Genomic DNA, 9,909 nt, shown 5'->3' with positions numbered 1-9,909 from the left:
GAAGTGATTTTGTTTTACCGGTGTTATGTCGAAGTCTGTTCCCCTGTCAATATGTATTCCCCCTTCGCCATAACCCCAACCAGTTGTCTTCTGAGGTGCTTCACCTTAACCCAAGCGTACCTTAAACCCAACCAGCTAACCGTAATCATAACCTAACTCCAACCGCGGATGTCGTGCTGTGAGAAACACAATTTTAACAAGAGGGGAACGTTATTTGATGGGGGACACACACTGGGTACGGATAGTAACAGCAGTCAAACATCACTGCAACCGCTTTTTTAAAAACACTAATTAAAAGCGTTAATAAGGTCAACTTCAGTCGGGAGAGATTTACTCAATAGCATATTCACATAGTATACCTGTCGTGTATATATATGTGTGGGGTTTTTTTTAAGTTTCGATATTACTGTAGCTACACGGTCCCTTTAAGAACCTTTGAACAAACCGGAAGGGGCTTTATTTTTCAGTGTTCAGAGAGCAGCATAACTTCTGTCTGCTGACTGCTGACACCTTGCTAGTGCCTTGCAATCAAACAGCTGCAAATCCTTGCATTTTCTCATCCAGTCGGTCTAAAACTGAACGATGGCACAGTACGAAGAAGTGAGTGTGCATGGCTACGAGGAGTTCTGCAAGGCTGTGTCTGAGAGGAAAGGAAAGGATATTTTTGCTTATTTCTCTGGTGATAAAGACGACCAAGGAAAGAGCTGGTGTCCAGACTGTGTAAAAGGTAACGTCAGATACTTTTTTTTTTAAAAACCCCTTAATGCTCAATATGTGATTACCTTCATTTAGAGACCTGTCATATAGAGATTTATTCATTGTCCTGGTTTTGAATGGTTACACCGTTTTACTTCCAAAGATCTTGATGTTTAATTAATGCATATTTTGTGCACTTTAATTCAGTCATTTTTCTAACAGTTGTACTTCTTCCATTTCAGCTGAGCCAGTGGTGAGAGGGCAGATGACTCACCTTCCTGAGGGCTCTGTCTTCATCTACTGTCAAGTTGGACAAAGAGCTTAGTTAGTATTATAGTCTTCTTTATTACAATATTTTAGGGAAAACTGTTTCATGAATTAAGGCTGTATCTAGTAATCTTTTTGCATCATTGATTATTCTGTTGATTATTTTCTATATTAATGGATTAGTTGCTTGTTCCATGCTTCGTCATGAACAACACTCCACAACCCAAATATATCCAGATTACTATCATAGAGGACTAAAGAAACCAGAAAGTATACATCTATGATAAGCTGAAATCAGAGAATTTGGACATTTTTTTCTTCTTAAAACATGGCTATAAAAATGAATTGATTATCAAAATAGTTGCTGTTTAATTCTTTGGAGACTAATCGACTAATCGTTGCAGCTCTGTTGTGAAGGCGTTAATCAATAACATGTATTTATATTTGATGAATTAAGGAATATTAAGAACATTATGCAACCATCAAAATTATAATCGGTAAATTTTCTGTTGTGTAATCAACTAATAGTTTTAGCATGACATCATGAAGGTGGATTTCATTTGACTAATTGCACTGGCTGTAAATATGAAACATTTCTAGACAGACATAGAGTGTTTTCGATATCCATAGTGATTACTTTGGTATTGTGTTATTCACAACATCACAGTAACCATTTGTATAACATGTTGACTCTGCATGCTTAACTTGCTATTTGTAATAAGGTCATAATAGTTAGTTATAAAATATTCCTTTATTACTCCCACAATGGGGACATTTGCATTATTACGGCAGCAAGTAGACAGTAAACTAGAATAGATGAGCAGCAATAAGAAAAAGAATAAAGAACAATAAATAAGTACACAAACATTAATAGTATAAATATATAATACAAATAATCATGACATTATTTACATTATTTACAAGAGTAATGGTATTGAGTGGTAATATACCAGAGGTGATATTCTTATTGCACAGATTAAAGTGAAATAAATATATATGTGTATTAGAGTATTGGACATTAAAAGTGCATGACAGAAAAGTTTGTATATTAGGGTGATTTCTGTGCAATTTATAAAGTAAGAAACAATTGGACCAACTTAATATACCAGAGTGTTTTCTTTTTTCTGATTAGCAGTACATTTCACAACATTTTAAAATTGGCAATGATATGAAACAATGTGTAACTCCTGAATGTTTGTAAATATGTATTGATTTTCTCTTGATCGACTAATCGGCTCCAACTTAAAATGTGTCTGACCCTATTCAGATACAGTAACACACTGGAAAACTGAGATTCCTCTTCAGACTTGTATGGAGCACTCATGCATTTTAATCATGTCTTTTTCATTCTTCAGTTGGAAGGATGCAAAAAATGACTTCAAGAAGACACTGAAGCTGAGTGGAGTTCCTACTCTACTGCGTTATGGCACAGTAAGGATGACCTCCATTAGAATTACAGCTTATTGTTAAAATAGCCTATGATAAGTCTTCCATTAAATGTTCAAATGTGTGTTTAAATGTTGCTTTTTTTTTGTTATGTTGTTGCAGTCTGATACAGCGATATTAAAAGTCATATTGTGTCATCTCTGTGTTTCAGCCTCAGAAACTGGTGGAGGATGAATGCCTCAAATCAGACCTGGTGAGGATGATGTTCACCGAGGACTGAGAGGTCATGTGACTTGCACATCAGTCATGAAGCATTTAAGATTTGCTCACTATTATGAAGAAAAAATCTTATTCATCGCAATTCAAATAATACAATGCCAGCTACAACTTCCACTGTAATATGAAGCAAATCAGCAACTCTCTAAGTTTACAACCCTAATAATGACCATCCTTTATAATCCACAGCTTTATATCTACTGTAGTATGTGCAGGATGATCACAGAATGGATGTAATTCATTAAACACGTGTCTGTGCTGTGTTTTATATGCAATCGCTCAATTCTGAGGGGTCATTTCAGTTGATGCATTTCTTCAAATGTTATTTAGCACACTAGTTGATTATAATGATATATTGGGATTTTTTTTTTTACTGTGGCCATGTTTAATATAACTGATGTTGCCTTGCAGTAGCACTTAAATAAAGTGATGTTGAACATTTTGTCGCATTTTTCTCTGTGGAAAAACTACAGACAGGTGACAAATTAAAGGAAAAGCCCAATATAAAGTAGGGCCACCACATGCCTCCAGAACAGCTTCAATATGAATTTGCATTAATTTTACAAGTCTGTGAATTTTACTTGAGGGATGAACACCATTCTTCCAAAAGATATTCCCTTGTTTGGTGTTTTGATGATGGTGGTAGAGAGCGCTGTTTAACATCTCAGTCCAAAATCTCTCATAGGTGTTTAATTAGATTAAGATCTGGTGACTGCAAAAGCCATAGCATATGATTCAAATCATTTTATACTAACAAAACCATTTTGTGGCCCTTGTGCCGTATAGATGGGGGCATTATTATCCTGGAAGAGACCATCACTCCCATCAGGATAGAAATGTGTCACCACAGGATAAAGGTGATCACTCAGAACAACTTTACATTCATTTGTAGTGATCATCCCCTCTAAGTGGATCCAAATCAGGCCAGCAAAATGCCCCCCACAGCATAACAGAGCCACCTGATCCACTCCTCCAGGGGTAAAAAAAAATTCAGGGCTGTACCATTTTTTCCTTGAATGAGACTGGTCTGTAGGTGGCAGCATATCCACGTGAATAGGGTGTATTAATAAACCAATCCGATATTTTTAATTTATCTGAAGAATTTCTTTTACAGTTTTGTGATGAAGCTTATTAAATTAAAAGAATTCCTGAGAATTTAACAATAATGTAATTTGGAAACCACACTCTCAACCCATGCTGCTTCCAAATCAAGAAAATTAGGTCATTTTGAGGATATAAGATCTATAAAGTCTGACATTAAACGAGTCCAGCTGCGTTTTCTATTCATAGTGCGTTAAAAAAAAACACAACAGTGATACAGTATCCTGTTTTAATCAGACTCAGCAGATGTCACGATGAAAGTGTAATGTGTGTGGGAAAAAGAGCGCAAGGACTGTTGCAGTCAGGGGGATTTAAGCGGAGCGCATTCCTGCACAGCGCTCACACCGGAGGACGAGCAGCGGTGAAAACACACACACCACAACGCCTCGCAGGGGCTGGGACTTCACCTAAAAAACCTCAAATTGGAGGTGGAGGAAGTGCTGGGTGTCGCCTGAACATAGCGGTTACATGTGCAGCAGCCTCGGTTGAGGGTCACATTGTGTGTTCGTGGAGTGTTGCGCTGCGATGTCGGAGTTTCTGGTGAGTCTACTCGGGGAGCGGCTCGTCAACAGCGAGAAAGCCGAAGTGGACGTGCAGTCTCTGGGCGCCAAGCTGTCTCTGGTCGGGCTCTTCTTCGGATGCAGCCTAAACGCGCCGTGTAAGCAGTTCAACGCCAGCCTGTGTGAGTTTTACAGCAGGTTCAAAAAGGCGTCTGAACATAAAGACAATTTGGAAATCGTCTTCATCTCGTCTGATCAGGACCAGAAACACTGGCACGACTTTTTGCAGGAGATGCCATGGCCTGCGTTACCTTTCAAAGACAGACACAAAAAGGTAAGATGGGCTGTGGTGATGATGGGTGAAGAAGAGGAGTAGTAGTCTACATAGACTGTGCTGCCAATTTCTTTCTGCTTAGTGTGCTAGAAATCACTACAAGAACCCGCCATGTGTGCGTCTTCTCTCAGTGCACAGGTGTATATGGTTTCATTTGGGTCAGGGAATTGGTTTTCAAACATCATTAACCTCTTCTTTTTTTTTACTCGGGTTCTCTCAGATCTGACTCTTTCCAGCTAAGCATCCATCATCTTATCATGTCTGTCTTTAGAAAGCAAGTTAAATGAGGTGATAATAACACTCATAACTAGGCTATGTAATATGATACTCAAAATGAAAATTAATGGAGCCAGTGATTTAAAAAAAAACAAAAAAACCCAAAAACAAACAGTTAACTTAGTAAAAACAAAAAAGACATGTCCAGCAATAGCTAAGATTGCAAGAATAATCCAAGAGATAAGATTTTAAAATATATAATAATATATAATCAAGTTCCAGCATTTTGTTAATATCTCTCCCATTTAACCCTTTCCTCTCTTTTAATTAAGATAGTCTAAATGTAGCAGGCCAGACACTCACAAGTTATCAAAAGGAGAGGAAACAGATTAAAAGAATTATTTAATTTCCTTCTGTCTGTCCAGTAGCTGATATTTAACTTGTGGGATTACGTTTAGACTCATATTTCATCTGGGCATCATCACAGAGTAGTGTTATTATATTGCATCTGCCACATTTATAAGGTTACTGCATGGATAGCCTGCACAGTGAAGGCCTGTTGTTTAGCCATCATGTCTCATCTGTAGCTTTCCATGATTTCCTCCTGGTGTCAACATCGTGGTACTGTCATTGTTAGTATTTCTAGTCGTCCACCTTGATTTGTCTCACCTAGCAATACTTTTGAATATGTTTATATTTTTGTAAAATAGGATAGCTTGAATTTGTTTTTCTATTATTATATGTGTATAATTTTTGAGAATTTGGTATAAATATGAGGCTTTTACTGTGACCAGACAGAAACAAAATTAAGATTTATTCTTTAAATTTGAAATGGTGAAATAATCAGTGAGCAGGAGCATTTGTGTTCTTCCATTGTCAGTGTGTGACAGTCCTATTTATCTGTTTGTATTGTTTGTGTTTATTATTGTAACAATGTTTATGCTGCTGTCTTGGTCTGCTTAAAAACAGGATACATGTAAATTATAGTATTTTGATTAATTTGTTTTTTGGTAAACATTTTGTTTATAAATTACTTATTTTTTTATGACATAACAGTAATTATATGTAGTAGAAGTTTCCTTCATATTGACTTGCAGCTGCAAAAATGAAGCTAAATCTTTTGAAAACAATAGAAAGGAGGATAGTGTTGCATGCAGGATAGGATGTCTCTGTTATCTGTTTCTAAATCTAACTGTGATTCCAGCTGAGGCATTTACAAAGTCACTAGGTCAAAACAAATCTGCTGTATGCTCTGATATATTGGCTTAGTATCAACTGCTAGGTGAAATACTGGTATAACTTTAAAATTGTCCTAAAGATGGTAAACAGGATTTTGACACCTTGCCCGATTTTTTTTTTTTTTAATTTTTTTTTAAAAGGAAATGCTGCTTAGTAAATAATATAAGAACAAGCAGTGTTACTTTTGTGTGTGTGTGTGTGACCATAATGCAGGCCATAGCTTTATTTTGATCTGTATTTGGTCATGTATGTATCCCGTCTTGAGTCTGTCCTCATTTAGCAAACACAGCAGTAAGTGTTCTTTGTGTAGGTGAGGCATGACTTGGACTGAACCATTGTCTTGTAAATTCTTTCAGATTGCCAATGATGATTTCCGTTACACTTCATAATGAAGCCAAGGCGTGAATAAGTCTCAGCTGTGACTGAGGAGGGGCGGGGAGTGGGGAGGTTGTCCTGTTGTTGTCTGAGGCGGAGCACATCCATCACCATAGTGCAGCGTTATTGTGTTTGTAGAAAAAATATCAGTGGCATCGACATGAGCATTGTTCAAGGCTCTTGCTGGCAGCCTTTTGACTTTCTCTGCCTTTATGAGAACATATAGCGGAGCAGTCGTGTATCTCCTTTTTGCAGAGACCTGCAGTTTTGGTTCAGTTTGGGCTTTATCCAACCTTTCGGCCTATTCTCTTGTTCTAACGCAGCAGTGAAAAATGGTGTTTCTGTCAGCAGCTGCAGTAGCAGTATTTTATAAATGTGACATCTCCAGGAGCGAGCAGAGCGTGTCATTAGCCCTCATCATGCACATAGTTAAGCAGGATTTATGCATTTTGGCATTTAGATTTTATTATTGGGTAACAGTTATATACACTGGGGTGTGTGCATGCATTTACACTGCTGCCGTTTTCCTGTCCAACTGATTGGGGACTATATTGCAGAACTTGATATAAAATGCTCCACCTTCAAGAAAATAAATGTTTTTATTCATAATTTAAGTAACTGATGTTTAATTTTCCTTTTAGAATATTGTTCATTTAATTAATTGCCTACAGTGAGGGGATCTGTGCATCTTGATGAAACACAACATGGTCAAATCAGGACAAAAATGCACATGTTTTCCTTCATTTTTTAGTTAAATTACATGTGTTTAATTCAAGTGTGAGAACTGTATTTTGTAAGTCAGGAAGTGGGAAGTTAGCTGGAGATAACACTGGATACTATAATGTCTCTAATGTGGCTCTGGGCAATCAAGAGACTGCCCATGATGTGACTGTTGCAATCACTGCAGACGACCCATGTGTGCTACACACAGACCTGATAGGTGAGTGATGTTGACCCAGTGGAGGGCTCTGTTGATGTTGTGGGTCTGCAGAGACTAAGTAGCCTGCTCGCCCCTCCTCCCAGACTTTTTTTGACTTAGTGTAAGCAGCGCTCATCTCCTGGCGAAGGATGCCATTTTTCTTCTATCGTGTCTTTCAGAGCCTCGACTCCCCCTTTTTAAGAATCTCCGACTGTACCCCCCACCCCCCTCTTTTCTGCCCCCATACTGACTTGGCTATCTCTCTCCTCCACTGGAGGCTGTCCTCTTTTCTTTTACTCAGGGGTTATCCAGGCCTTCCCGTCAGAGGAAATGTTTGTTATTTAATCAAGAAGGGATAATATTCTCGATTAAATGCAGAGAGAAGGGGAAGTCTGGCATAGTTAACTGCAAGTTCAGGCCAATCTTGATTCAATCCGTCCTTGAAGGAGGTGAAAACTGTTATGTAGCCCTCTGGTGGTTTTAGAAACAACATAAATAGAATGAAAAGCTTTTATTGGTTTTATTATTTCATTGTAGATGGACTAAATTTAGTTATACTGTGGTGTGCTTGGTTTTTTTTTTTAATATAAAAAAGTTTGCCAGATGTTTTATCTTAAAGATACACATGTGTTGGTTATAGACTGTTTAATAGTTTCTGTTTTATTTTATCTGTGGAAAAATGTCAGTAGAATTTCTTATTTGATATTTTCCATTCTTAAGGTGGTGTGTTGCCTAAATCCAGACAGGCTAAGGAGTCAGAGCAGTTTCTGAACAGCATGCAGTCTATCCTCTAGTGTGTCTTGGGGGACCCTTGACTAGCACGCTTTCAGTGAGTGGACGTCTGTTTGTTGTTCAGCGATGGCCAGCTGTCTGGCGGTCTTGGCTCGCTGGCACTGCCTTACATGGACTTGTGCAGCAGTAGTGAGAGAGTTCCATGTAAATCAATTAAAGCCTTGGCCAACTTGATGTGAAAACCCAACTTTACCAAATGGGGAGAACAAGCTGAGATGTTGCCAGAGCTGTCCCTGCTGTTGGTGCTGTTGGGGGGGGGGTCACATCGCACAGAGAGAAAGCCCTCTTGTTCAACTCCTCCTGGTCGGACCCCAGAGGCAGGATGCCTGCTCCCTCGGCTCACAGCCAGGGTCTAAAGGGTGCAAGAGAGGGGCTAAGGATGCCTTTCATCAATATGTCACTGATCTCCTGAAAACTGCAGTGCAGCTTACTCATCATCCATCTCAGCTCTCCTTGCCCCCGTGTCAGCAGAAGTGGCTTGAAAAGGGTCAGGCCCTTTTCAAGCAACTGTTTTATCCGCAGGTGGCAAATCTCTGTTCTTGATCTTTGTTGCATTTGGTTTTTGTGGGCCTGTGTTATTGGATGCCTTCTCCTTTGTTGTGTTCACTCACACAGCGCGGGCTAATAACGTCAACAGAATGTGACATTTTTGAGGCTACTGTGATGTGGAACATCTGTAATTGAGAGCTTTAGAGTTAATTGTAGGATTTAGAGGATATATCGCTCAACAGTTTCTGCTCAGCCTGCAGTGCATGGGAACAAACATGGGGTATTTTATTAGGAGGGCATAAAAATTAGTTCTTACATGCATCTAAAGACAGCAACTCTACCTCCAGAAAGTTAGAGATTATATGCAGAAGAAAACTAAAATGGTACTCTCATAGATCATAGATTCCCTCTGATCAAAGTACAGAGGGTTTAGTAAGTAGCCTAATATGAAGTTGGCTCTGAGACTAAATAGTAAATGAGCTAATCCTCACTTCAAGGCATTTGACCTTGGCAGATTAAATGACCAGTGAAGCCTTGAAACGACAGTTAAAGTTTCACATTGTTTGAATAGTTGAGGAATTGTATTTCATAAGGAAGGTAAAGTAAACTGGTTGGCTTTAGAGGCAGCTGAGGTCAAGTGAAAAAATAACTATTAACTGCCCCAGAAATGTTTAAAATTGTCACCAGTGTATGCCCATTTATGATTCTTGAAGAACAGAACATGTGAAGAGCCTAAAATCATTTTAGGCATTTTTATCATGTGTACCAGTAACAAGAACATGGATTGCTGATTTCTTTCATTTTAAAGTTTATAATGGTTAACCTAAATTAAAACTCAACCAAGTGGAGCCTTTTTATTATTCAAACAGGTTTTACGTGTTCAAAACCACTAGGGAATTTGTTTGAGATTTGGATGTGGGCAGTGGAAACAAAATGTTTGCAAAATAACTTTATCTACACAGTAATTATGTTTTAGATATCATGATTAAATTTTATACCGTGACTATATGATTACGCAGAAGAAACCACTGGGAGGGTTTCATACATTTATTACAGTTTGCCTCTCTGCAGTTTGTGCTCAAGGTATGTTTTTTATAACGTTTTATTGGATTTTTTTTGTTTCCATTTATTAGCTTTAATGCAGGTTATGAATATGCATCACTTCAGTAAAAGTATGTGTACTATTGATGAACTCATATAAAACTGTAATGAGGCATAATTAAAAAGCAGCTGGAAATGGAGTGTGGCTTTTCTAATTATTATTTAAAAATAACATGCTTGTACTTCTTCCTGTAAGTTGACTCTGTGAAAGCTGTTAC

The 9,909-nt window shown here is 38.1% G+C and overlaps 2 protein-coding genes across 2 annotated transcripts in view; both read left to right on the top strand.

Moving 5' to 3' along the window:
* Positions 1–457: 457 nt before the first annotated feature.
* Positions 458–3,067, top strand: txndc17 (thioredoxin domain containing 17). The gene is made up of 4 exons (XM_053320832.1): positions 458–727; positions 939–1,020; positions 2,319–2,394; positions 2,561–3,067. Exons 1-4 carry the CDS (start codon positions 583–585, stop codon positions 2,627–2,629), a joined length of 372 nt encoding a protein of 123 aa, XP_053176807.1. The 5' UTR covers positions 458–582; the 3' UTR covers positions 2,630–3,067.
* Positions 3,068–4,082: 1,015 nt separating this feature from the next.
* The window catches only part of nxn (nucleoredoxin), a 58,625-nt gene continuing 52,798 nt past the window's right edge, over positions 4,083–9,909 (top strand). The window contains exon 1 of the mRNA XM_053321223.1: positions 4,083–4,560. Within this exon, the coding sequence (XP_053177198.1) occupies positions 4,252–4,560 (309 nt within the window). The 5' untranslated portion in view covers positions 4,083–4,251. The remainder of the gene's footprint in view (positions 4,561–9,909) is intronic.

Source organism: Scomber japonicus, chromosome 6 (assembly GCF_027409825.1).
Source record: "Scomber japonicus isolate fScoJap1 chromosome 6, fScoJap1.pri, whole genome shotgun sequence".
In the NCBI taxonomy this organism is placed as follows: domain Eukaryota; kingdom Metazoa; phylum Chordata; class Actinopteri; order Scombriformes; family Scombridae; genus Scomber; species Scomber japonicus.
This window is presented reverse-complemented; position numbering and strand designations above follow the sequence as displayed.

Coding starts and splice junctions, on each gene's coding strand:
- txndc17 (XM_053320832.1), top strand. CDS start 583: ATGGCACAGTACGAAGAAGTGAGTGTGCATGGCTACGAGGAGTTCTGC. Junction 1,021..2,318: donor CAAGTTGGACAAAGAGCTTA/GTTAGTATTATA, acceptor TTCATTCTTCAG/TTGGAAGGATGCAAAAAATG. Junction 2,395..2,560: donor CTCTACTGCGTTATGGCACA/GTAAGGATGACC, acceptor TCTGTGTTTCAG/CCTCAGAAACTGGTGGAGGA.